The sequence below is a fragment of the Ostrinia furnacalis genome, unplaced genomic scaffold (genome assembly GCF_004193835.3).
Source record: "Ostrinia furnacalis isolate ACB-3 unplaced genomic scaffold, ASM419383v2 OfSCF6389, whole genome shotgun sequence".
Lineage (NCBI taxonomy): Eukaryota > Metazoa > Arthropoda > Insecta > Lepidoptera > Crambidae > Ostrinia > Ostrinia furnacalis.
In genome coordinates, this window is record NW_021136628.1 from 150,435 (window position 1) to 178,217 (window position 27,783).

General features: G+C 37.5%; 7 protein-coding genes across 13 annotated transcripts in view; 3 read left to right on the forward strand and 4 right to left on the reverse strand.

Annotated features, from left to right (window-relative positions):
• The window catches only part of nemy (cytochrome b561 family member no extended memory), a 96,317-nt gene extending 92,021 nt beyond the window's left edge, over nt 1–4,296 (reverse strand). Inside the window, exon 1 of one of the 2 annotated variants that reach the window (XM_028317645.1) lies at nt 4,250–4,296. The gene's annotated coding sequence lies outside the window, so the exon portion shown is untranslated. The remainder of the gene's footprint in view (nt 1–4,249) is intronic. The other variant, XM_028317643.1, reaches the window with a different exon arrangement.
• Nucleotides 4,297–5,131: 835 nt separating this feature from the next.
• LOC114362309 (uncharacterized) lies at nt 5,132–7,040 on the forward strand. The gene has a single exon (XM_028317623.1). The coding sequence runs from the start codon at nt 5,193–5,195 to the stop codon at nt 7,038–7,040; it is 1,848 nt and encodes a 615-aa protein (XP_028173424.1). The 5' UTR covers nt 5,132–5,192.
• Nucleotides 7,041–7,329: 289 nt separating this feature from the next.
• Nucleotides 7,330–11,663, reverse strand: LOC114362315 (25S rRNA (cytosine-C(5))-methyltransferase nop2). Its single transcript, XM_028317635.1, has 6 exons — nt 11,472–11,663; nt 10,931–11,125; nt 10,485–10,645; nt 8,821–10,191; nt 8,498–8,706; nt 7,330–7,944 (listed from the first exon to the last, which is right to left on the reverse strand). The coding sequence occupies exons 1-6, from the start codon at nt 11,569–11,571 to the stop codon at nt 7,401–7,403; spliced, it is 2,580 nt and encodes an 859-aa protein (XP_028173436.1). The 5' UTR covers nt 11,572–11,663; the 3' UTR covers nt 7,330–7,400.
• A 314-nt stretch (nt 11,664–11,977) lies between these two features.
• On the forward strand, nt 11,978–13,605 carry LOC114362312 (coenzyme Q-binding protein COQ10 homolog A, mitochondrial). Its single transcript, XM_028317632.1, has 3 exons — nt 11,978–12,239; nt 12,357–12,491; nt 12,960–13,605. The coding sequence occupies exons 1-3, from the start codon at nt 12,175–12,177 to the stop codon at nt 13,426–13,428; spliced, it is 669 nt and encodes a 222-aa protein (XP_028173433.1). The 5' UTR covers nt 11,978–12,174; the 3' UTR covers nt 13,429–13,605.
• LOC114362313 (peptidyl-prolyl cis-trans isomerase H) lies at nt 13,481–14,493 on the reverse strand. Its single transcript, XM_028317633.1, has 3 exons — nt 14,247–14,493; nt 13,992–14,168; nt 13,481–13,908 (listed from the first exon to the last, which is right to left on the reverse strand). Exons 1-3 carry the CDS (start codon nt 14,328–14,330, stop codon nt 13,615–13,617), a joined length of 555 nt encoding a protein of 184 aa, XP_028173434.1. The 5' UTR covers nt 14,331–14,493; the 3' UTR covers nt 13,481–13,614.
• Nucleotides 14,494–18,006: 3,513 nt separating this feature from the next.
• LOC114362311 (DPH4 homolog) lies at nt 18,007–18,888 on the forward strand. The gene has a single exon (XM_028317631.1). It carries the CDS (start codon nt 18,202–18,204, stop codon nt 18,619–18,621), a length of 420 nt encoding a protein of 139 aa, XP_028173432.1. The 5' UTR covers nt 18,007–18,201; the 3' UTR covers nt 18,622–18,888.
• A 464-nt stretch (nt 18,889–19,352) lies between these two features.
• Sarm (sterile alpha and armadillo motif) overlaps nt 19,353–27,783 on the reverse strand; it is a 77,012-nt gene continuing 68,581 nt past the window's right edge. For 3 of the 6 annotated variants that reach the window (XM_028317625.1, XM_028317627.1, XM_028317626.1), the window contains 8 exons: nt 27,075–27,522; nt 25,683–25,928; nt 23,931–25,252; nt 23,512–23,747; nt 22,311–22,600; nt 21,384–21,550; nt 20,736–20,927; nt 19,353–20,401 (listed from right to left, as the gene is read on the reverse strand). In XM_028317625.1, coding sequence (XP_028173426.1) covers nt 20,771–20,927; nt 21,384–21,550; nt 22,311–22,600; nt 23,512–23,747; nt 23,931–25,252; nt 25,683–25,928; nt 27,075–27,522 — 2,866 coding nt within the window. In that variant the 3' untranslated portion in view covers nt 19,353–20,401; nt 20,736–20,770. The remainder of the gene's footprint in view (nt 20,402–20,735; nt 20,928–21,383; nt 21,551–22,310; nt 22,601–23,511; nt 23,748–23,930; nt 25,253–25,682; nt 25,929–27,074; nt 27,523–27,783) is intronic. The other 3 variants (XM_028317628.1, XM_028317629.1, XM_028317630.1) reach the window with 1 other exon arrangement.

Here is a 27,783-nt window from a genome sequence, read left to right on the forward strand (position 1 = left end):
TATAACCAGCGAATCCTGAAAATGCCATGAACCCGGTAGAGTTTAACTTTAATAGTAATTTTCCCTTACTTTCATATCATAGATGACTCCGATCCAAAATGTAAAGCATTCCCCGTGACCCCTGCTAATCTCGCTTACAATAGTCCTTGCTCCCCACGGTTTCATGGGATTAGTGCACTATCCTTCATAGTGGAACTTAGATGCTCTCCTATATCGCAAAAACAGTGAAAATCTTCTATGCTAAATCCACTGGGAGCTATATATCCCAACACATTACCGTATCCCGAAGAGGTCTCTACATTTTCTATGTACCTATCCCACGAGGCCTCTCCAGAAGAACGACCTTTAGTCGTGATTTCCCGTAGGTATGTGTAAAATTCGTAATAAAACTGTTTAAATAATATTATTTACTTACAGGTAACATGCTATTTGAAAACGCTTCAAGAACTCCGTTCAACTAAAACAATGTTTGTACGAAATGCATTTCTGATAATGCTTTATTAAAATTTAAACTAGACCAGTTGGAGTCGCTCCAAAAACATAGGTTCTACCAAATGCAGGCTACGTACGGATGCATTTCGACAGAATTGCATCTCACTGGCAGACGCGCCACAGGAATACAAATTCAGTAGGATGACAAATAAAATATCAATAAACATTTGGCTGCTTACTATTGCAAAAGCGAGTAAGGCGCGTGCAACGTGAAAGTGTTATGCGAGCTGAATCTTTCTCTCTGTTTATTTGTTACTTTAAAAAGGACTAATGTATTTTTATTTCAACAACTCTGGATTGTTAAGATTGGGTTTAGTTGGCACCGCAAGATTTTATTTATTAATATGTATTTTTAAGGCTACCCTGCTAAATGAACTCTGTATTATTGTCTAAAACTAAACATATTGTTCCAACTCGGTCTGTTTTTTGAAAGTAACAACTTATTGCCCGCTATTTTAATGAGACTGATGTAATTGTTTGTCATAACTAATTGTTTGCATCTTCATCTTATCAATTGTGTGTTATGTGTTAAGATGAATCATCAGTAATTATTCGTACGAACAGGCTTTTATATGTAAAGAAATTGTACCTTGAGCTACTTAACGAAGTCAAAAATCCTGACCTACATTGTCAAAATCTTAGTTGCTTTAAAATTAAGTATCGACTAGTTACTACCTACTTAGATAAATACTAAACAAATAGAACAGAATATATCAAAAGAAGCTTCAGTTACAGGTAACACTACTAAAATCTAATATTTCACAAATTCAGCAAATCATCATTGATAAGGTATGTATCGCCGAAGCTATTAGTTGCCTGAAAGACATCGCTACCTAACGATAAAACCGCATAAAATGGACCATGCCAAGTTAATATTAAATGTACCTATTTCTCTATACCTAAAGGCAAATCATTGACATGCCTATTTTTATTTTTTCAATGTATGAATGGACCCAGTGTGGTTAACACTAACACCTCGCCTCCCACTCTAACTTCCTTATTATAACCCTATAAGCAATCTGTTTAGGAGCTATAAACGGAGTTTATGTAAGTCGGACAAGCTGTGGATGAAGTAGGTGAAAGTGATATTAGATAGCCTTTACATGGCTAGTGACCGAGACTTTATGGTTGAATACTTTGAACGCAAATAGATCTTCGTGGCCACGTGTTCATACGCAGTGGAGTGAATATAGGATACCTAGATCTATATAAAGAGAAAAGCGAAGGGCATAAACCTATCCTAAGATAACCTTCAGATCACTAAAAGTGCTAAAACTGTATTTTTTAGGAATCATTAGGAGAGAGGTCCAGTAGGGGAATGTCTTTCCGCAGTTTCGGTTGAAAAGGAAAGAGCAATCATTCGTTGCATATTTTTTGTGATAAGCTAAAATCTATTAAATATCATTAAAATTCTTTAATTTTCTAAGCTCCTTCCACCATTTCCATCAGGTGAGTAAGGCTAAAAACTTCTCCGATGTTAACCAAATACACTCTTGTTTGTTAACAACTGTTATTGAGATTTATCTAAAATGTTCAAAACTTATTAAAGTTCAACAGAGTTCTAGAGTTCAAGGCGACCAATAAAACAAGGTCGAAGTAAGTAATTAATTGGATAATTAAGTCGTAACATGTCGTGGGACGTATAAATAAAGCAAAGCTTTCAATTATTAATTAATATCGTCAATAACAATGAACGCTTTTTAATCATCCAGGATAATTAAGCTTAAAAATACACGGAAGGAATTAAATTTACCTTTGACAGAGCGGTTGGCGGTAAGTTAGAGTCGTAAATGGCAAAATGCCAAGAACTCCTAAAATCTCAGAGCACTAACGAATTTTAAGAGGGCGACTTACTAAAGTAGGTGCAAAAGTAGCCGACTTTATGCAATTTTGATCTTTGGGTTCACTCCTTTCCACTATATTAAGGTGAATTTTCAGTTTTTTGTGACTTTTTAAGGTTTCTTTTTAGTATCTAATGTAGAGATACGCAATCGTTCTTTCTTTGAATCAGACCTCAATCTTTCACTTAGGTACATGAGGTCATTGTCCCACTAACGTGAGATAAAGATAGCATAGGTAAATATTACAGCATCTTATCAAAAACTTTTGTTAATTGTAGTATAATTTTGAATAAAACAACTGCACGCTTTTCAGGGATTAATTGGTTTAGTGGGAGATGCTATGTACTTATTGACATAAATCTGATTATGGTGCCTTTTATTACTGTCCCATTCCATGCTGTGAAAGTGATTGGCATGTATTTACTTAAAAATAAACTTTAAGGTGACGTAAATTATAGAGTCGCGTCACGTTCTAACTACCGGCTCTTTAAAGGAACTGTGAACTGACTAAATAATACGTAACTTTTCCGCAAATTTTCCAATTAACTTCAAACTAATTTAGTTACAAAACAATATTCACATTATCAACGTTATAGATAAGCAAAGCAGGTCTCAGACAATAACTTGTTTATTAGGTAATTTCACACTAGTATGCTTAATTGCATTTCAGGTTCTGTCTACTGATAGTGTGGCCTCACTCACACCGTCAAACATAGTATACTTTTATCATATACCTAAGTAAATATATTCAAGAACGCAACTTGCATAGCTTATTGACTTAACATCGCTAAATTAGTCAAGAAGTGCAATATGGCGGATTGATACGTCTGGCGGTCAGAATATTTAAATAATTGAAAGTGTGAACTGAATTATTGAATGATGTTGTAATCTTCGCGTTTCTCTAGTTTTAGATATCCTTTTTATCTTACTTATAATAATTGTCATTGATTTTAATGATTGAAAATGTGTTTAAGATTTTTGAACAGAATCCCAGACATAAAGACAGGAATGTGCAGGAATACATCGATAGAAAAGTTTTACATTAAATCTGAAGAAACGTTATAGCTTATCAGAAGAGAAAATTCCTAATTATGGTGCCTTTGTTTCGCTCCTGCTAATGAATGAATGAATTTCGACTCCGCGTTGAATATCAAATAGAACAAGCTGTAGAAACCATCAACCGAATACGAGTATTAATATACACATATTGTTATACTTATGTGTTGTGTTAATTACCATCTGATTACATATCTGTCTGATTGTAACTAAAACGGGTTGATGCGTGTAAACCAGCAGTATTCTACTGAAAACCGGTCGTGTTCTTGAGTAAGTGTTTTTGTTGTTTCAGGTGCACAATGTAATACATTTCTCAATAACATTGATGCTTTTGACTCTTCAGTAATTTCCATTAAAATTCTAAAGAATTTCAAGATAGTTGCAATTCCTGAAAACCGGACATGATAGTTTATTCGCAATGGGAACGTTCACAAAGCGAAAATAATAATGTAAGTAAGTAGTAAAAATATTTCGCCATTCAGGAAAATGAGAATGCCCGTTTCAGTTTGAAAGGCGCATCGCAGGGCGTAGCTGAAACCGCTTACAAGGTATTTGACACAACAACTGAAATACCATACAATTAAAAAAGGCGCGAAGTCTAGCTTTCGGATCCTTTGTTAGGATGGTTTTAATAAATAGTTATCTCCTCCGGGATGTCAGGTCCGGCGTTCCCGAGCGTCGGGTAGATGTGAAACATGGCGAGCGGATGCTGCGCAGCCTCCGCCCGCGTACTACGCCCAGGTCAAAGCGTCGCGCCCTACGCGCCCGCCCTCCGTTTCTCCGTATTCGCACATGATATCATTAATGAAACAAGCACTAATTTTGGTTTTAGATTGAGAATGCACTGTAAAAGGACGTACAATGGTGTGGTGGAGTGTCGTCCGACGTGTGGTGTCGGCGGCGCGTCGCGAGAAACTGCCGCCAGCTTCCGAATCCGAGTGGGGCGCGGGGCTGCGCGAGCCGGCTTCCATTAAGACCGGGCCCGAGCTCGGTCGCCGCCCCGGACGGGAAAGCTCCAGACCTTTGATTTATCCCCAGAACGGTCGCGATGGGAAAACACTCGAACCTTTACGTTACGCCGATACTGTTTTCGTGAATTAAACCGATGTTATAGGGTCGTTAGTCTTGCCGGGTTGGGTTTAGGTATTATGTTTTACGACCTAGATAAGGCGACGTAGCGTAACGTAGTATTGTAGATATACTATAGTATTTATAGAGACGTTTATACCACAATTATACATACTTACTTACTAGTAAGGTCATGTAAAAGGATATGACTGTACCAGAATCGAATGGGGAACATTATCGCTAATTAAATATAATACCTATGGAAATCGTATTCTATTGCTATTAATAGCGATTGCCTGTATTAACTTAAATTGAGTAAAAAAAGAAAAAACCTCCAAATAAAGTAAATCGCCTTTTCGCACCACGTAAATTTTTTAGTCTGCCAGGCAGAGAATGCCCATTGGCATTAAATCACAAATTACTCGTTAGTTACAAACTAAGACCTACGGGTGCAAAGTAGACCGGTGCTAATTTATAAATCTAGGCACTTATCGAAAGTCGTCAGTGAACTTTTACTAAGTATAGGTACCTATGACTAGACCCTAGGCCTCCCTAGGCAGATCTTTTGAAGTGAACCTGCGTGAATGTTAACTATATTCTGTGCCCGTAATCCGTAAATAAAAATTAAAAATGCCTTTATGACATGACATTTATAACTTCATCGGACAATTTTGACAAGTCTAATTTTATTTCGTACATTTTTTTACAGTTTTTGTTACATTTATTTTAAATGCGATGGATAAATACGAAGCAATCGCTTTCCTCTTCAATATTGCTAAAGAAATAAAAAGGTCGTTCGAAAGTCCCGTGATTCTGGTGACGTCGAAGGATTATGCTGATGGAATATACAGATCGTTGCTCGAAATCCGCACAGCCTTGCTACAGGACGCCGACTCCCGCCAAGTCGCCGAAATCATCAACAATTTCCACCTACAGTGGCTGCAAGCTGTGAAAGACATAGAGGACTTCAGAAAAAGAATAAAAGACACGCCCCGAGAAGTCATTCTCAATGCCTTAGAATACACGATAAGATCTATGAACAATAGATTTTCATATTTTAACAACTTCATTCAACAATTAAGAGCCACCATGCCGACGCAAGACCGACTGATCATGCAGGCTGATCTAGAAATAATGAACGACATGAAGGAAACCGTTATCTCCGTCCTGCATGATAAGAAGCATTGCTTCAAGATCCAAGTAGATAACTACGAATATGCCGTCAAATTAAACTACGAAATCGACGAGCTTTTAAATTGGTTGGACAGAATCAACGACAGCCTAGCCATTCAGTTTTGCAAAGTCATTCATTTACACGTGCCACAACTGCCGAGCGACCTCACGAAGACTTTGAAGCAAATCATAGACGAAGTGGCCGGTAGCTCGTTGCCTGAAGCCCCAGAAATAATAGAACGAATGGAAAGCAAGGGCAAATTGTTAAGCTCAATGGTACGCTTCAACGCAAGTCACGAGTTAGAAGTAAGCAAAGTAGTTGAGAAAATTAAAACGCTAGAAGACCGCATAAGCCGATTACAGGAAAAGAAATCGTCAGCAGTACTTGCGCTCCAACATAAGGTGATTTATTTGGAGGAACGACTACAGTCGTTAGAAAATCTAAAAATGTCACTCAACGCGCTTAAAATGGAACAAAGTAGAGTACTTGAGGAAGACGAAGTCTTGGATAGCACGGAACTCCACATTTTTAACCACAACCTTCCAGAAGAGGACCGTTGTAGGCTTGTGGAAAGATTGGTAAAACTTTGGGACAATGCTTTAAATAATGACGACCCAACTGGGAAGTCGATTATATCGATATTGAGTGCTGTAGACATGAAAGAAGTATTTACTGATGATGTTGGCGAATTCACAGTCGATAAATACGGTAGGAAATTATACTCTCGCAGCGACGGGAACCTTTACCAGCTCAACGAGAGGAACGAGCTCGTAGAGGTAAATGATGATGAGAAACATGTGTATTTCTATGACGACTGTGGAAGATATTACGTTGATAGAAGAGGGCATCGCATTTACAAGGCACACGACGATGCGAGTGAATACGAATTAGGGCATATGGGACAGTTACTGAAATTAAGAGAGATAAGAGATGGTATTGAATACAGGTATGATCACCGCGGACGATACTTTATCGATGAGAATGGTCGTCGAATTTATACAGACCCGGACACAGGTGAAAAGTACGAACTGGACGGTTTTGGGAACCTGGTGCGAGTGCATAGTAGAGAATGCCTTTACGTGCGTTGTCCTCCAGAGCCAATGTACGTGAAAGAGTGTAAATATTTGCAAGAGACGGTCGGAGACGCGCTGAAAACATGTTTGTCGAATGTAATTTTGCATCAGCCGGCAGACCCTATAGAGTTTTTGGCCAGTAACCTGGAGAAGTACAGGAAGAATGTGCAAGACCGACAGAAGAGACGTGAAGAAGAGATAGAAATGAAAGCAGAAAGACAGTTCTATGAAACTGCAAGCGTCCCTCTTCAGTCGTACGTAAGCGAAGCAGAGGGAATCTCTGGGTCTTTTTCAGATTCCAATCTAGCTACTTATGAAACTATGATACCTGAATAAGAAATTGATATTAATATTTAGTTTTTTCTACTTTTAAATATTTGAGACGAAATAAATATTTCATGTTTCTTTCATGCGGCTTTTATTTTTAACCATGTGAAGTAGGTAAAAAAGTAACGGTAGTTAAAAACCCTTTAACGGTCAAAAGTAAGGCTTTTTTGACGTTTCCATCCCAATAAAACAATAATCGACAGTAGACATGGCAAAGCATTTACGCAAAAACCTATTGTATGAACCATAAAATCATAGCCTGTTAAATATCGGTAAAATGACGAAAGGAGATGATAGGTATGATTAAAATATATTTATTAGTAAAACTAACAATATTATTACATAATAAATTATTCTCTACTCATTAATTTATCTTTTCTTTTGTACATTCCCTTGTTTCGCTGGTTTATTTGTATTCAATTTACCAATTTGTTTCTTTCCTTTCTTTAATTTATTCTTCAGTTTCTTTGCCACTTCAACTTGTACTTTTTCTGGAACTTCAGTTTTGTTGTTTATTTTTTTTATTTCTGGTTTGTTTGAGTCTTGCTGTTTTTTATTTTTGTTTTTATTTTTCCTATTCTTCTTCTTTTTGCTAGGACTTTGACTAGTATTCAGTTTTTCTTGAGATTTTTCAGAAACAACTGTTTTTTGAACTACTTTCTGTTCAGTTTTCTCAGGCCCATTTGCCTTTTTGTCTGTATTTTTATTGCCTTTACCTTTCTTGCCAGGATTTATTGGTTTATTTTGATTTACATTGTGTTTAACTTGTTGGGGTTTACCTGTATTATTATCACTTTTCGTTTCATTGGTCTCGCCTTGGTCATTTGAAGCTTTGGCTACATTTTTGTTGTTCTTTTTCTTATTTTTATTTGTTTTCATGTTGTTACTTGGTGTTGCCACTGGATTTGTCCCACTAAAACAGAACAATAAAAATTTAGCATTACAATTTAATACATTTTGTTCTTTAAATGATATAAACAGTAAAGTAGCAATCTATAAAATGAAAACACATTACCATCTTAGATTTGAATAACAGTTACACATAATTAAAGATATTTCACTTTTTGCTAAGATCTGATTTATCACTTAGGGCAGGAGCTTTGTAAAAACAAGTAGGTACAATAATAATTACCACTATAAAAAATAACAGGAAATTAATATCTATATGAAATAAAATACTAAGCCAGCTTTTAAGTGCTAGATCATTTTATGTTATTATAACTAAATATAGCCTAAACACAAAACATACAAGTTTAATACTGTATTAAGTACATGTTTTTTTATGTTTAAAGGCGTTTTTACACTGTGCGGAAATTAGCCAAGTCAAGTCAAAAAAACAGTGGGGTGGGGATGAAAAGTAAATCCGCCATAAAAGTAATGGCCTCATACATTGTAGTATGGAATGCGTATGATATGAGATATAGCCACATATTTACACCTTAGTTAATTTATTTTATGTAACACACCTTTTTTCTCCAACATTTTTGTTTTTCTTCTTCGGTGGCTCATTTCCTTTTGATACAGCAGCTCGTTTTACAGGCCCTTTATTTTTGTGGTTTGGTTGAGTTTGCTCTTCTGATTGGCTGTCGTCTGTCACTTGTGCGTAATTTTCTTCAGTATTTTCACCTTCTTTATTTTCCACTTCTTCGTCTTCCTCATCTTTCACTGGTTCAGGCTGTAAAATTAAAAAACACATTAAAATATATCAAAAATATTTGACATAATGAAATGAAACATGGAATTTTTATTCTTTAAAATATGCTATTTGTATAAAAAAAGAAAAACTTACAATAACATTTGAGAACTTCTTGAGTTTAGCAACAAAAAAGCCATCCATATTATGAGTGTGTGGATAGAATCGTCTAGTCAGTTTTAGCGATGGATGGAATCTGTGATGTCTGTATTTAACAAATCCTTCCGTGCCAAAGTCAAGTCCAGTTGGAACCAATTTTACGTTTCTCCTCTTCAGTGCGTAATTAACCACCCATTCATTTTCTTCTGGCAATATTGAACAAGTAGAATAGACAATATAGCCCCCTGAGCTGGATTTAGCATTACAGCAGTCTATGGCAGCCAAAAGAAGCTGTCTTTGTAGGTTGAAACACCTTTGAATGTCTTTTTGATCTTTTGTCGTCTTAACACTCGGATCTTTCGCTATAACTCCAGTGCCAGTGCAAGGAGCATCCAACAAGACCCTGTCAAATCCTTTTATAACATTAGGGAATTCCCTCCCATCGTAATTGCAAATAATAGCATTAACAACACCCAGTCTGTGGAAATTACCAACCACAGCTTTTGTTCTTTCTTTATTAGCATCATTAGCAAACAATGCTCCAGTATTTTTCATGATAGCAGCAATATGAGAAGCCTTTCCTCCTGGGGCAGCACACATATCCAAAATCCTTTCATTCTCCTGAGGAGCCAATGCCATGACTGGCAGAAAACTAGATGCTCCTTGCAAAATATAATGGCCAGCCAAATATTCTGGTGTGGCACCAATTGGTACTGTGGAACTGTAAACAACCAGGCCCACTTTACTCCATTTACCTACAGGGTCCAAATTAACTCCCCTGTTAATGAGAGCTTGAGCTAAATCTCTTCTTCTGGTTTTTAGACTGTTTGTTCTTATTGTCACTGGCCTTGCAATCTCACTGGCTTCCAAAAACTCAACCAATTCTTGCACAGGGAATATCTGCATGAGCACCTCCATTAAAAACTCATTGTAGCTGTAGTACATACACAAGTCTTTGAGAAGAAGCTCAGTGTATTCACATCTTGATCGTCCCTCTTCCTTAAGTCTACCAAAATCGCCTAAGACTGTCACAACATCCTTGATTCGTTGATGGACATCTTGTAAGCTAGTCGGGTTCAACAATTCCTCTTCTGAAGGGAATGCAAATACATCTTGCTTTGCAATATTCAACTGCATTTCTTCATCAGCAAGTTGCTTATCCAACTTTTGTCTTTTCTTGAGTTTTATATTTGCTTTTTCTATAGGCAGCATGTCTTCGTTGTCATCATCATCATCCTCATCACTTTTCTCTTCGTCAGAATCAGAGTTGTAAGCTAATTTACTTGATGAAGAAACTTCTTCATCTCCTGATGATGCATCTCCATTTTCTTGATCAGAATCATTAAATAGATCGTCTAGAGTTCCAACCTGAAATCATAAAAATAAATTATTTAAAAAAATATAGCATAATGTAGTCAGAAAAGTGAAAATAAACTTGCAGCTTAGTTTTCCATTGAGTATCAAACAAAAAATGGTAATATTTCAACAAGATTCTTTAGTTATTTATTTATATTAGACAAACAAACAATTTTGATATACAGACAAATAATCCCAAAAAAAAATAGGACAGAAATCAGCAAAGTTTCCACAGTTAAAATGAATACAGAGAATTTCATGAAGACCTCTAAATTATGCCTAAACTTCAATTGTTCCCACTGTACCTTATATTTCTCAGACTGAGCCTTTGCATCTCCGTCGCTGTCGCTCTCCTCTTCAACGTCCGAACCTCCATCATGGCCGCTGTCACTGTCTGAATCCTCTGCTTGCTTGCCCTTGCCTTTCTGTTTTGGCTTCAACCATTCCTTGTTATCATCAGTGAAACCTGCAATAAATTCAATGTGTGAATAAATTTTTTTTCAGAACACATTATAGTCTGGAAATTCTATACAATGTTTACTAGTTTGTTTATTTTAATACATAAATACAAGATGGCATGGGTCCACAGACTGCAGAAAAAACTGCACCAAAAAAATACCAAATATTTGATATTCCTGAAATTAAGCGACACATTACAACATACTGTGCTAACACATAGGACACCAATCAACCATAATTATATTGTATTCACCAGTAAATAATTTATTATAATCATAATTTTTAAACACACCTTGTACTTCTTCATGTTCTTCCTCCGAGCTGTCTTCTGCATCACTGAGAGTGACTTCTTTTTGTTTGGCAACATTCTTTTTGGCCTCTTTCAATGTCTTCCTCTTTTCTGCTATCTCTGCCCTTTTCTTTACTCTCCTGGCCGCACGCTGCTTCTGCCTGTGACTTAGTTTTTTGGGCTCATCCTCATCTTCCACTGAAAATTGTGAAGGTTATGTCTAATCAATAATAATCTTTAGGCAAGACAAGTTAAAGTGAAAAAATAAAAATAACAAGAATGACACATTCTTCAAAGCAGAAATTTAACCTAATTGTCCAAGAGTAGGAAATTAGCACTCGCCGCTTTCAATCAGCTTAACTTAACATCATAGCCTCTTCATTCAAATGATACCTCTACCTACAGACTTAATGCTGACGCCTATGTTATGATGCTCAAAATAGATTGCATAGACAGATTTCAATCTGCGAGAAAATTATATACTCGTAAAACATCCAAAAACCTCACAAGAAATACATTTTGAAGTAAAACACGTGTTACTTACGCAGACTCTTTTTGAACACCGGGTCCGGCTGTTTTTTGGCTTTTCTGCCAGGGCCTTTTTTCACTTTTTTGGTTTCATCAAACTTTGCCTTTCTTCCCATTTTAATTTATTATTTTCAGAAATTAACGCTTTCAGACGCCGCAACACGTGTTTTTCAAGACGTGTGTGTGACAGTTATGACAGGTGAGAGGGGGGAGGAACACACTGACAGGCGTCATTACGGAACGGACAAAGAGATTATAAAAAGGATTGAGCATACAAAAGATCATAAAGTAGAGTTGCAACAATGAGTGATTTTATGTTTTATTTTTGCGAGATGTGTAAAACTTAAATAGTCAAAACGGTTTGATGATGGTTAGTTGGACATTTATGTTTATAACGTGTTACGACGTGCGTGATTGCTTCACCATTTTTGTTGCAGAATAGCAATAAATTTTCAGATACATCTTTATTTATAATATCTCTGATTTCGACCAATGAGTGACACTGTGAAAGCCAGCAGCTGGAGGTGACACTGACACTGACAATCAAAAACCAGCAGATGATCGTGAAATTTTGCAAAAATTCGCGAAACGATACTGTGAAAATGTGAATTGGACAATTTCCTGCCTGTAATTTATTTTGCAAAACTGAAAATGTGTGCAACCATTTCCATGTGAATTGTATCCACAAGCAAAGTCAAAAAAAGATTTGATGAGTCAATATGGCTTTATCGAAAAGTCGCTTCATTGTGCCAAGATTTTTGTTTCCAAAACGTGCATTACTTAGGTAAATATACCATGATAATAAACACAAACCCATTATTTATTAAGTTTTGAACAGTATTAAAGTTTTATTGTAACATTTTTTATCAAAGATAATGCGTAAAAAAATGTCTTCCTGTAGTTTTCAGGGTCATTACGTAAATAGAATCGAAGATATCCAGGGTCAGTGTCACAATCCAAACTTTCAGAAGCGTACTTTCATTAACTTCCCACCACAGAATAGGACCAGACAATATAGTGGGAGGCAGCTGGTTGGGTAAGTAGATCCTTTAGCAGTTTGCTATTCAATGTAGAAAAAAGACCTCCACTCCCACAATTATGGTGGTGGGCCTCAAGCCTTAAATAATATACTTAGTTATACCCAAATCTTTCTAATGAACTGATATAAAAATCATGAATAAAACTTGCCATTTATTGTTTTACCTACATTTGTTTACTTACTCATTAACTTATCTATATTCTTCAAATAATTGAAGAAATTAATACAGAACATAGGTACTTCATTAATGTGTAGACTGTGGATAATGAAACTTGACTCTTTAAAGTCATTAACATAATTGTTCATTCCAGTTCATTAGGGATGATCAGGTACATGAAATATTAATGAAAGCTTAATAGACAGAATGTATTATAGCTGGTACTATTTTTTAATAGCAGTTGGATGACTACTATTCTTAACTCCTGTGAGTTTTATTTAGACTAAAAATATTTTCAATTGTTTCAGGCATACAATGGAACAAATGTTTGAAGTTGTCTCTGATGTAGAAAATTATTATCAGTTTGTACCCTGGTGTAAGAAATCTGTGGTGCTATTGAAAACCCCTGCCCGCCTAAAAGCAGACCTAATAGTTGGATTTCCACCTATAAATGAAAGTTACACATCTAATGTTACATTAATGAAGCCACATTTAGTCAAAGCAGAGTGTACAGATGGGAAACTTTTCCACCATATGCTAACACTATGGAGATTCAGCCCAGGATTGAAGAGGGAACAGCAGTCATGTGTTGTTGACTTTCAGATAACATTTGAATTTAAATCTGCATTCCACTCACATCTTTCGAACTTGTTCTTCGATCAAGTCGCCAGCCAAATGGAGAGTGCTTTCATTAGGGAAGTTGGCCGAAGGTATGGACCAGCTACAATGCAGCCAAGAAATCTACTCCAAAGCAACAATCATGCAATCAAGAGTTGACATGAACCTTAAAGTAGACCAAATGTAGCACCATTGGATATTGTTACTTAACGTAACATAAAAAAGTATTTTTTGTGATAACTTGATGACATTGTAAATAATAATTTATTGGGAAAATAGCATATTTTATCCTGAAGTTGTTTAATACATAAAATAGATTACACAAACTGTGAAAAATTGTTTTATTTACATTTGACCACATTGAGATATTGTAACAGGTATCTTAGGTTTGTTATTTGGTCCCGTTGGTACATTTTCTATCTTTCTCATTACAAGTAGTCCATCTATCACTCTTCCAAAAACAACATGTTTATTGTCTAAAAAGTTACACTTTGCACAGGTTATGAAGAACTGACATCCGTTTGTATCTTTTCCACTGTTGGCCATAGAAAGTAAGCCAGGTGAATCATGTTTGAGGACAAAGTTTTCATCTGCAAAAGTACTCCCTCCGTAGATACTCATAACTCCTGTACCATCACCCTAAAAATTAAATTACAATTATTACAATATTGTATTCAACTCATTATACTTGTAAGGTTCTAACAAAGTTTTATCAAACTTACATTCACAAAATCACCCCCTTGGATCATAAAATCTTTAATAACTCTGTGGAATGTAGCTCCCTTATAACCTAGGGGGACACCATCCCTCCTGTATTCTCCAGTGCAAAATTCTCTAAAGTTTTCACTCGTTTTTGGCACTACATCAGCAAACAATTCGAAGATCATGCGTCCTATTTCCTGAAAACAAGAAAAACATTAATTACATTTTACATTTTTAAATCTTAGTAAAATTTATAAGTATAGTATTAAACTCACTGTCGTCCCCACTGTGATATCAAAAAACACCACAGGGTTATTAGGATTCCGTAGTTGAGATTGAATTTGATTCCAAGTAGGCATTGTTTAAGGTTATGTTTTCTTTCTAAATGGATAAGTTAATTGTATCAAAATTACTGATAAAAAAGTATAATTACTTAGCTATATCTACGTTACTTGAATTAATTACATTACTTCACACAGAATGTGCGTTAATATTAGACAAAATTAGATAGATTCCTTTTATTTTGTTTGTGCTTACTTTGTCGACCGATCGTGCATCTGCATCTGACATTAGTGACATTATTTATATTTTTTTTGTACTTAATCTGTGGTTAGTTCTGATTGTTTGATTTAAAACTATTGCCAACTAAGTGTCATTGAAGAGGGCTTGCTATTGGTTGTTTGATAACGCCTAATGAAGCTTGATGAACGACATTGGTCAATATTGTTCAGTTGTTTTTTTCATAGAGAAGGGCAAAACTCCATACCAAAGACAATGTAAAATATAGATAAGTCACAGGCACCCATGCATGACCGAATAAAGCATGGAAACAAATTGCACTTTTTGATCTAATCATAGAATAGATAGAATCGAAAATCGAATCCGTCAAAACTCCATACAAAAAAGGCCTTTCGAGCACTCTTCAACTGGTTTGGGATTATAATGTGCACTTTGTGCACCCACAGGCAGTTTTTAAGCCGGGTTTTCAACGCGTGTCTTTCCTTACACAATCAACAAAAACGTGATTGTTAACATTCAATACTTTTTGTAGACAATTTTGTTAAATTTTGCATTTGTTGATTGTGTAGGGCAAATCACGCGTTGGAGATCCAGCTTTAAACCAACAAGTTTAATGGTTTTATGTAAGTATATTGCTAAGTGCACAGATATGGATTAGATTATATACAGCAAGTTGCTCGTCAAAGCGTCATAAAGCGTGCCATTCCGATATGTCCAAATGGACATACATGGTCGAGTGATGTTCATGTAATCCGATTACAACAATCGGATACGATGATTTTACGAGGACAGTAGTACGAACACTGTAGAAAGAAGAAATTATTTACGGATTGAGAATTGTAATTAACAGCACAAGTAACAAATAATTAATTAGAATAAAGTAGCAGTAGAAGAAGTATAAAGTAGCATTGTTTTTAATACATATCCTGCGATGTACTCTAAGAGCTAAAACCATGGTCCGTGTATGTGGTGCACTCATACCGATCACAAGGAACCGTACTTACTTTTATAACAATAAGACACACACTGATCCATGTATTCATGCACTTGACCAATTTTTGTCTTGAAATGCTGGTAGGGTAAAAAAAATAACGAGATTTGACGATTTGTAGGAATTAATTTATTTAAAAAGGTAAATAAAGATGTTTTTGGTTTTGTATTTAACAAATTATCAGTTTTATCGGAATTAATTAATTGTCGAATCGAGTCACACGATATCTTTCGATGACTTTGCGAATGCAGTACGATGATACGATTATTTTTACGTTGCGGCAATCACTAAAATTCGCTAAAATGACACTAATGACGTTTAAAAAGTGGCACGCTCGGCTTCATACAAATTTTTTCACATGCTGCATCTATCTTTATCTGTGAGATATGTCGCAGGCAAATTGTATGATTCCGCATTTTACAAACGGCGTCGTCAGTTTACAAACGCTCGCTGTTCTATGAAATGCCGAAGGCAAATTGGCGACTCGTTCAATTGATAAAATTTGACTATGATTGTTGCAATAGGGTGACCATCATAAAACACATGTTGGACAAATCAGACTTATAGCCTGACCAGGAACATAAAAACCCTCGCCATGTTGCGGAAAATTAATGGTACTAATTTCTTTTAATGGCAACAGTAACTGAAAACTTCATTGACATGTCACCTTNAATTATTTATTTGTTTAACTTCTGATTTGGTTAGTGAATTGGCTATTTCGAAGAATTTACAAGGAGATTTAAATCAGAAGATAGCAATACTACAGTTCACACTAAAAAGAGAGGTAGGGCCGCAGAGAGCGAGATAGATATAAGTAGGTATTTGACTCAAGTTTTTGTTCCAACTCTGCCCTCCATTTTTATCTTTAGCTTCATGGGCAAAACTCCATACGAAAGACAATGTAAAATATAGATAAGTCACAGGCACCCATGACCGAATAAAGCATGGAAACAAATTGCACTTTTTGATCGAATCATAGAATACACTCGCGAGGAAAACTATGGAATCACTTACATGAAGTTGTTTCCACGCGATCTTGTGTACTAACGAATTTGTTAGTAACAAAAAAAGTGGCACCATTTTAAAGATTAAACTTTTACCTTTTAACTGATACCAAATTCATTTAAATCACACCGGTATTTAAAAAGATATCCCGGCTGATGTGAAGAAGTAAGGAAAAAAAACATGTATCAACTGTTTGATACGTCGCGAGTTGCGGCGGCCTACTTACCCCCTATAAAAACACGTGTTTTCGGATTTTTGCTTTCACACGTTGATACACATCTCCGCTTTTTTTTACACTTTACCTGGGATTCTACACCTACAGAAGCAGCACAAATCGTTGCACTATTGCAAGAAGGGCTCAGCCAGCAGGCTGTCGCACGTCAGCTCCACGTAAGCCAGTCCTGGGTTTCGAAACTTTTAAGACGCTTTCGGGAGACTGGTGGCTTTATCCCGAGACCAAGTTCTGAACAGCGCCGGTGCATATCGCAGAGGGATGACCGTTTTTTCATGTCAACCTNCAGTCAGACTAACTATAAATTTAACAAAATATCATTTCGATAAATTAATAGACTAACTTTATGTATCAGGATTCAGGATTACGCGCTAATTTGTTATTTTCATAAATTAACGAAAAAATATTATTATAGGTAACCTGATTTAAATAAATTAAATGAAACCATCAATCGAGCTAGTAGAATTTATTTTATTATTCATCAATAATCAAATTCAGAACTTGAATATTCAACTGCAATGTCTGCTCATGAACGCTTCAAACTCGGTACTTCTTTCCCAATCCCATAAAATTCAACACTTAAAAAGTGAAGTGTAATTTAAAATAGGTAGTTGAAACAAACCACAGCTAATTTTCGTAGTGGACTGTACTATATGATAAACATGTCAGTCAATTTGACAACCTTTGTCGAAAACATTATTCAATGAAAATATTGTCCGAACCCTTAGTATTTCTCTTCGACAAATACTTTAAAACATTTCTGTGTGAACCACTTTTCTTTCACGACTATAAAAATATTTTAGCAATTAAATCATAAAACCAATTGCGCACATTTAAAATAAAGTTTGTTTACACTTTGACAGCAATAGACTGACATGCAAGGTGACAATATGTCAATGAAGTTTTCAGTTACTGTTGCCATTAAAAGAAATTAGTGCCATTAGTTTTCCGCAACATGGCGAGGGTTTTTATGTTCATAACACAGGTACGACTGTACTCAGTGTTGCACTATCAAATGCAATTGACGCGCCTCTATGCCAGGGTTTTTATGTTCCTGGTCAGGCTATACACTTAGCAATATACTTACATAAAACCATTCAATCACAATCCAGTCGAAAAATGCTCGAAAGAACTTTTATTGTGTGCAACTTTGAACTTGTCTAGGGAGGCAGGTCCATACGTTTACAAGTTATTGGTTTATTCCGGTTTTTTTCATGGGATTCCGAATCACACACATCCCTAATAACTGTCAATCTCAAGTGTCAAAAAAAGATATAAGATAAGGTCAATCCACACCATATCTGTGGGTCAATCAATCTCATTCATTCTTTCTTTTTCTTCTTGAAAAACTTGCCAAAAGTTGTTCTTTTCCTTTAAAATAAAATACGCAAATCTTGAACTAGTAATTCGTGCCAAATAAAAGACTTACGGTAAGCGTACGAATACAGACAGTCTATGGAATTTTTTGAAAATTATTTTTATTATGGCAAATAATACTGATTTCCCGGATTATTACCAAGTATTAGAGTGTGAGCGAACAGCATCGGCAGAAGAGTTAAAGAGAAGCTATCAAAGACTAGTATTATCCTTGCATCCAGATAAAAGTGACCAGAACAATTCCGATGAACTGTTTTTGCTGGTTCAAAAAGCTTGGTCAGTTCTAAGGGATCCAGTTAGTCGGAAGCAATATGACGCCGAGTTGACATGCCAAGAACATTCAGAGCTGTTAATTTACGAGACTTTACCAATACAAAACATGGATTATGATCCTGTTGAAGATGTCTACATGTATACCTGTAGATGCGGTGGGACTTATTTCTTAGATCGAAGTGGCAGTGGAATGGCAGCTAAAGTGGTTATCGGATGTGATGAGTGCTCTTTCTCCATTGAAGTTATTTTATGATTAAGTGACACTATCGTGAATGTGTATAAAATATGAGACCAGACTAAGTAAATGTGAGTTACTTCTTTTTGTGATGTTTATGATGATACAGTATTTCATCAGCATTGTTAATGTTTTAACATGTTATTGTGTCTGCATTTGAATTTCTACAGAATCTACTGTCATGTTCATTCATACAAATGTCCATTCCAGTCTCAGCAACTAATATCAATGCAAATTATTTACATTATGTTCAAAATAAGGTCTACTAGACAACATTCATCAGCATTATACGTTAGCATTATAAATACAGTGGATTTCACGGACCAGAGGATCCATTGCAATTTTGTTGTTATATGCGGAATAAATACCTAATCTCTAATACTGTGTTATTTATGTATTTGTATTTTATTTTAATAAAATTATCTTTAAACTGTTATTGTTTTCTTTTTTATCTATCCCCTGTTAAAATTGTACTGCTACGCATATCTGTTGCCTCGATTAAAACTGTTGACCATTTTGAGTTTTAAGTAGAAATAAGAAGGCAATTTGGAATCCCCCTCTGAAAGGAAAAATGTTAGTGTGATGAGCATAAGAAAAGTCATAAAAAGTTTTACTTTAATTAAGTAGGTGCAAAACTAAAAGAAATCATTGTTTTGTTTTACTAATACCATTTATTCTGTGGTTAGAGCTAGTACATAAATATATAATTTCGACAGGGTAAAGTTATTATGGTTAACTTGTTAAAATGAATGACTAAATTAAAAAACTAGGTATATAAATCTAAGATAAAATTTTGTACAATTTTCAATAATCTAGGCAGTTTCATATAAACAGTGCATAAGAAATAAATTATATAAAAGTAGGTATGTAGGTACTAGAAACATTTCGATTTTCAAGTGGATTTTGATTGGATTTAATTATAAATTTCATTAGTCTTAAAATAAAAGATCTAGGCTATCACATAGGCAAATTATAATTTTGTATAATTTTTGCTTTCACAAATACTTCATTGGCAAGAACTAAATAAAACAAAAAATACATCCATAGTCTTTACATAATATTCTACAGAGAATGAAGAAATAGAGAGATAAAAACAATTATTGCCAGAGTGTACAAATGCTAAGCGGATTGCCATAATACAAAAATAGCAAAACTGGCATATAATATCATTGCCACCTCGTGCTATGTTCTTGAAACATGGCAGGGTAGCAATATTATGTCACATTATGGTAAAATCTTCCCATGCACTCAATGAGATTACATCTTTTTAGATTACCAATTGTTTGCTGTGTTCAAACTAACTTATTAAACTGGCATACACAAAATATTTACACATTGTGCACACTTTTGTACTTTAAAATAAGATTCACATAAATATGCGAAATGTCCAATTAAGGCAGTCAATGACCATACACACTCTGCGAGCAGATTGCTTTCGTATCGAACACGTCGTTATGACCATCAGCACAGTCTCACTTTGTTCACACATCTGTCCATGAAGTTCTTTTTTCTTTTTGTTTGCGTTGCAGCGTCTATGGGCGTGGGCAAAGAGAGCTGCGTGTGCATTTGCTCGTCCGCCTCCAGAATGCCTTCACAGCTGCGGCATCGCCTCGATGTCTTCTCCGTCTCGTTACAATCTAAGTTGTCACTGCTCTCGGAAAGTCTCTCGGGTAGGCTGTAAAGGGATTTCTCCGGGGACGAGGTTTTGGATGTGCTACTACTACTACAAAGTTGATCACAGCTTTGTGAGATTAAAGGCAAAGCTTTTTCTAACGATGATTGGCGGCTTCGTCGTGGTCTGTAAAGAAGACAAATAATAAGATTAGACTTCGGTAAGATAGTATAAAACTTAATTTCCATGCGTATCAGTCTACTACTTACATGAAAAAAATTAGAGAGTTATCGAGACTGGAAGACCTAATTTAAAGTAGGCAGGCAGGAGTCAGTGGACCGAAGATCTGGTATAGGTTGCGGAAAATGCTTTCTTTGGGGGGATTTTTGTCGAACAGTCTGGGTTGAATCGGAAAGCTACCTAACGGGTGGCAGGGGCCTCTAGTCAATCTGCCGCGGCCTTATAGGCGGTTGAAAAACAATTGACGTTCGCAGCTAAGTAGTACACAAATGTTAGTTACCTAACGGGTGGCAGGGCGTGTATGGTAGCCTCTAGTCAATCGGCCTTATCGCTGCCGCGGCTCTCGCACGAGGCCATGCGTTGGTAGTTGGGCGGGCCGCGGCCGATGGCGGCGGTGCTCGGAGCGGACACGTCACGTGAGCGTAGCGGCCCGTCCAGCCGGTTGGCGAGGTTCGACTTGCCGCGGAGGAAGCTACAAGAAGGATTAGGTTTAAAGTTAATTTTTTGACACATTTACAATAACTATTTAGGATCGACAATGGCACATCAAGGTAAAAACTGTGGCAGTTACGAGTAAGTATGTTGAAGTGGTCTTAATTTCATGTTCATTATAATAGTTTGTTCATTTATGGAGAAAAAAGGTACTGCTACTGCCCAGGGCAACTCCTTTCGAGCTAGACATCATGATGCAGTCGTGCGTTTGCAAGACCGCATACGAAGAGCGGTTACGCAATAAGTAGGCCTACGTCCAATTCGAATCCGTGAAAATACGGTACGGAATAAGCAGTCGTAACGTACTTAGCTAACCATTATTTTGTAGGTAGTTAGATTTCCGTCATTCTACCATCTAAGTTTTAGGAGTTAGTTTTCTAGAACCTAGAGCTAGTACCTATTATTAAAGAGCGTTTAAGTATTATTCTTCAAATACCTTTCAAGTTTCTCCACGCACGCGTCCTGGTAGTCGTGGATCCACCGCACGCCGTTGAAGTGGCAAACCGCGCGCATGTCTGCGGGCAGGTCTTCGGGCTTCGGCCAGTCGAAGTTGTCCGTGATCGGCACGATGTTGCACTGCGACTCCAACGCTGCTACTATCTCCTGGAAATTAATGAATTACAATTTAAATACTTTGTTACGGAAATTCATAAAGTTTCAGTATAGGCTTGGTTTCAAAATGGAGTTCAAGGAACCACAAGGAACAATAACAACGTCCCGTGTTCACTTCTATTAGATTTTTGAGGATTTAGACATTCAGCTTAAGCTAAGCGTAAGCACTTGTCGGTATCGTACCTACGCAGCGGACGCATCGTACGAAACACATCGTATCGGATGTGCGATGCGTACGATGCGGACAGGTGGACGCACTTATATGAGTTTCCACATAAATAATACTACGATCCGTTGCGTGCGATACGTCCGATGCGTACGATACCGACATGTGGACGCTTAGCTTTATGCGCCATAACTTAAATCTCAAGGATAAATTATTATGCTATGGACGTGACTGACGAGTTTTAAGTTTTAGCAAAATTATAAAATTGCACCTTGATCGTATCGTTTGAAAATATACAGACGACTTTTGTGACTAAATACTGTAGCATCATCTTATGTAGGTAACTGTAATACACTACAATAGGCAGCCTATAATGTGCTGTCGACTGTACTAGGAATACCAACACCATAGCCACACCATAAATCTACTCGAGTCGAGGCAATCTATTCTGGGGTCAAGGTAACAGCGCCGGCGGTGTTTTACAGCTGAAGTAGATCGTTGTTAAAGCCCTTTTACTTCAATTCAACTAGACGTTAATTGTTATTATGTTTCGCGCGGTTTCCAATGAAAAGTATTTCAACTCACCCGATGCACCCAGTCTTTTTGTTCATTATCGCCCTTGCATCTGTCCAGCGCATTCGGCGTCAGAACCAGCAGGAAGTGTTTCGCTTGTCTAATGCTTTGTAGCAGGTTGTTATCGAATTTCCCAGCTTCTAGCCTCTCCACGTCGATGAAGACTGTGAACCCTCGGAGTTGCAGGTGGACTTTCAGAAGACTGGCCAGTTGCGAGCCGTTCGACCGTCGGTAGCTGACGAAAACGTCCAAATTCTTCTCCATGTTTTCTTCGCCTTTGATCGGTAGTGTGCTTTCGTATGCTGAAAGTAAGCACAGAGTTATTATTACAAACTTTTGTTTAGTAAGAATTTGTGGTCTACAATTTTTTGGTTTAATTCAGTTTGTGTCTACTTATTGTAACATGCAGTTCCGTAAAATCTAATTTATTTAGAAAAAGCCAAACATGTAAACAAACTATTTCCATTTACTGATTGCGATTGTGTAAATTTGTGAAAAAATATTAATAGAAAGTGGTGCTTACAAACATACTCAGCTTTACACACTACAATGTTTTTAAATAAATAGTACGTCTTGAAAACAAATGCCTAACGTTTTTCTCACAGTGCTAATATTATTATATTATTATCATGTAATTTATGTATTGTTGTAGTCCTTATGGCCAACTAAGTATTTAGGTCGTAATTACTATACATATTTATTTATACTTAGTACTACTACTTACATAATAAAAGAAATTTTAATATAAAAATTATACCTAATAGTTAAGTAGCCTACTAAATTCAAATCAACAATGAAACTTAAGCAGTTTGTTTACATTTCGACGATTTCAAAATAACGAAGATTTTACCTACTGCATGCAAAGAAATACCTAACCTCGAAAAGCCGTGTTCCTATACAAAAGTGATAAGTGGTAAACAAGCACATAAACTACCGCTTCTAAAAATAAGAGACAAAATTATTGTTATTAAGTAAATGACTCACAACCGGGATAATGAAGAAGCCAACATAAAAGGCTGTGTCTTGACTATTCTAGCGGCATTTGTGACATTTTGTTAATTTTCACAAATTATTATTAATGGAGACTAAATATAAAATAACCCTGAAAATTATGTTTATGAGGCTACCGTAAATAAAGCTGCATGTTTATGTACGATAGTCTCGTTTACGTAATATTAAAGGAAGTCATTTGGTTATTTTAGTCTGTACATACCTCTGATGGCGTTCAGTATCCTTAGTCTATGGATGCTGTTGACGATCCGGCACTCGTTTTCCAGCTGTTCGTCGCTTAACCCGCGAATGGACTCCTTGTCTACGCCAGCATTCAGCATCGAGTACGTGTAAATTGTGTACTCTGGTCCAATGCCTTGTAGGAATTCGTTCAAACTGCTCCTATCCCGAGACGTGTAATCCGCCATCTTTTTCAACTGTTGAAGCTCTCTTGTGAATCTGGAAGCAAAAATTATATCATGTAATATTTGAATTTGTGAACGTTTTACCGGTATCGAACTGATAAAATAAATGGTGCAGTAATTTGACCTTAGCTTCGAAAAGTTATCAGTTGAACATTAATTTGACCATTCAGATAATAAGTTTCGCACAAAATATTTAATATCAAGACTTTAGACCTACCTTTTACGTTTGATTCCATTTTGTAAACCGATGTCTTCCTTTAGATTTTCCTCAGATATTTGCAACAACAAGTCACCGTCGACTCTGCTTTCGTAGAAGTTGGTCGCGTATTCGGAAAATCCTATCTGTTTCACCCATTCTCGTACATCCTCTATCGACCACAGAGGAACTTGCTGAGACAGCTTGTGGGGCACTTCCTCACCAATGAGCCTCAGTGCTTGCGCAGCGTATTTCGAAGCCACTGCGTTGGGGCAACTAGCTACCTTTTTTAAGGACTCTATAGCACCTATTTCTCGGAATATCTCCGTATTGCCCTGGTGCTTTTTGATTCCAGCCTCCATGCAGAAATGGAATGCTGCTAAGTTTCTTGCTTCCTCTCTCTTTGAGCTCAATACAGGTACAAGCCTTTGCAACCAATTTTTGCTTTGACCGTGCGCATGGGCAAGGTTTGATCGTGCGAACTCGGACGGATTATGTGACGTAACGAATGGCTCTACTAAATCCAGTGTTCCAGACTTTAGGACGGCTGCTTCGATTTCTTTGTTGGCCACCAAAACTGCGATGGCTAAACATGCGTAGTATTTGATGTTGTCGTCATTGTGGAAAGCTAATGGGAAAAGCCACATGGGGACTTTCCTTTTGATCATGGCTTCTTGGTTTTCGGCACCACCGTAGAGAGACAAGTTTGCGAGGGCCGTTGCACAATGCCGTAGCGTTTCGACGTCGTTCTTTCTACATTCGAATAACACAGCATCTAGACCTCCCAGTTTGATAACGTCGCTACACGTGCTCTCGCTGTGTTTGAACAGATGTTCTAAAATTCCAGTGCCTATTCTCGAGTGGTCGACTGAATTCGCGTGTTTTGTGCAAACGCAGGCAACGTTGACAACTTTTTCCAAGCCATTTTCCACGACGTGAGCTCTATTTTCTGTTGTAAGGCATTGCTCAAGAAGTTTTGCTGAAGAGAACTGTAAGTCAGGATTACTAGATTCTAGACAATTAGCCATTAGAATGTCGAGTCCTCCAGATATCCTCAGCGTATTACAAAGGGAATATCCTAGCTCGTGTCCGTATGTAGGGACCGCCCACGCTCTTCTGACCATTTCATTCAGTTTGCTGAAATGTACCGAGGCGTTTTTCATGTCTATTTGGTTATTTTTGATTGAAGTAATAAAAGCATTCATTCTAGATGCATATTTTTGAATTGCACTTTCGACATCTCCTTGGTTTGAGTTTCCATTTAATTTTTCTAAGTCTTCAAATGTAAGGTTGGTAAGATCCTCATCTCCAGGTTTGCCTGTTCCATTTAACATATGACTCATCTGAAATAAACAAAATTGTAGGTTTAAAATATTGTGCATCTTCAAAATAACTTCTGATGTGTCTGATCTTCATGTTTTGAAATCATATTTACTGTAAGTACCTAGGTAGATAATTATACCTATGTAATATTTACCGTTATTATGATCGTAGCTAATTTTCGGTTAATTCAATTTCAGAATCTCTTATGAAATATTGTTAATAATACGACTATTAAACAAAGATCTGAGTTGACAATTGATTACAGCAGATGTCAATATTTTTCATGTGGGTAGTTGTGGTAGTAGTCGATAGTAGGGCCTTATTATGACAGTTATGATTATTGAGTTGTTCTACAGTTATATTCTGTAGTTATTTTAACGTGGTCTTACAGTTTTATCGCCTAATCAAAATTAAAAACTGTCACTAAAATGTATAAATCTGTAAACTCACCTGTGAAGAGAGCAGTGTTGATTTTGTGGACATGTTTTTGCTGGATATCGTCATGTTGGACTGGGCGATGCTGGAGTGTTCCTTGTGGCTGAACATCCCGCTGGAGGTGACGGTCTGGCGGGCCTGCGCGGTGGCCATGGCCTTCTTCTCGGCGCTGAAAGCCTCCGTCTGCAGCCGGGAACTCGACGCCGACATGTTGTTTGCCTCCTGCGCGGTCACCTCGCCCGCCCTAAGCGATCTCTGCTCCTAAAACCGTAACATTCCCCTATCAATTTCACCATTCCAACAGAAACGGACCTGACTCATCGACCCATTATAATTTCCCCAAAAATTATAAACTGCTCTCCAAACACACTAAGTTCTTATCACAAGTGAAGTCACAACAATGTTTAGCGAGTTTGGCACGCTGTTTTTACGCGAGTCACAAAATAAATATTTGATTTTACTGAGACGCTAAGCGAGATTTAGACCGGTGTGTACGTTGTCCTATAGACATGTTACGACTGAATTCACAAGTTCTCCCGGCAAAAACTATATTAAAAAACTGTCCAACGTCACGGCCCGGATTACACATCCTATCGTTTCCATTGGATATAGGCCAATAGCGGCGAATTCGGAGTATTCATTTACGATCACTGGAGTTTGTGCGAGTATGTGGAGTGTTAGGGATTTTTTGGGTAGGATAACTCTCACCAAAGGGCTCTGTGGCCGCGGAGAAAAGCGTGACAGGACACCGCGGTGTACCGGCCACGGGGCCGACTCCCCGCCCGCAGACATTCCGCGTCTAAATTTAAGACGGACTATTCGTGTACTTCGCGCGTGCGCAGTAATTGACTTCCGCGTGTGCTCGCGCGCACGACGGTCAGGCACTGACTGAGAGGAGCGTGGTGCGGCAAAAGCGGCGATAAGCGGCCGTAGATAAATGAGCTCACCGCCCCCGGTGATCCTCCACGGCGCAGCATCCTGGACGCAAACGCGACTATGCGGGCCATATTGTGTTTATCATTACGCGACCGCCGCGTGCCAGGCGTCTTTCGATGTTATCGAGGCAAGTAGCCGCACAGCACTGCGCGATTTGGGGGTGTAGTGGTTGAGGCGCCGCTCTAGACTATCGATCTGTCGGGTACACGCGAGGTCACGTCCTTCGGCGCGCCTTTATGGCTTAGAGTTATCCCCTTCGTCGACCATAGAAATTTGTAAATAATACTTATATTCTGCCGAACGTGTGTACACGCACTGCATCTACTTATCACATTTATTTATGTCAACGAAATCTCGCATTAGCAATTAGTTATCATTAAAAATATTCGTAATCAAAGAAAACTAATCAACACTGCTTTTTAATGCGTTAAAGACCAAGGTTAAAGATGAATATGATCAATTGAAACTAACCTGTGAGTATGCGGCCTTCTGTTCCGCCGTCAGCCCTTCAGCTTGCAGCAGTCGATGTGACGCTCCAGCGGCGCTGTGTTCCGCGTAGTGCACGTCTCCATGCTGGAGTCGCCGCATTTTGGCACTGTTGGCGGCGGACTTGGAAGCACTGTAGCCATCGGTGACCACCCGCGTCGAACTTGCTGAGGTCACACGAGCGGTGCTGTATTTTAGCTCGTTGGCGGCGTTGGAGCCTACAGACGCTGTGCTAGCAGTCAGCAGCGACGGCTTGTCGACTATGGGAGGCGGCGTGTCAGACTCCGGGAAAGTCACCAACGGCCCATCAGCCGACAGCTCACTCATGTCCCCCATATCACTCATGTCTCCCATATCGCTGAGATCCCTAATATCCAAATGTCGGTCCGCCAAATCATCTTGATCCACTATATTTTCCATCGAACTCCTCAATCTGGAATCGTGGAGAAAACTAAAATAACACGAGAACAAAGCACTTCTAACAATAAAAAAATCACAGGATATTTATATTTACGTTCAAAGTTTAAACACAAACCGCTAATTTAGCATAAATTTATTTGGGAAAATCTCCCGCGAACCGTGTTTTGCTATTGTTTGTCGGTATGGTACTGCAAACAGATCGGGGAATGAGCGGGTAAGAATTGGCCGATGGCCAAGGCCACACAGGTGAGTTGTTCTAACTAGCATGTGTTAC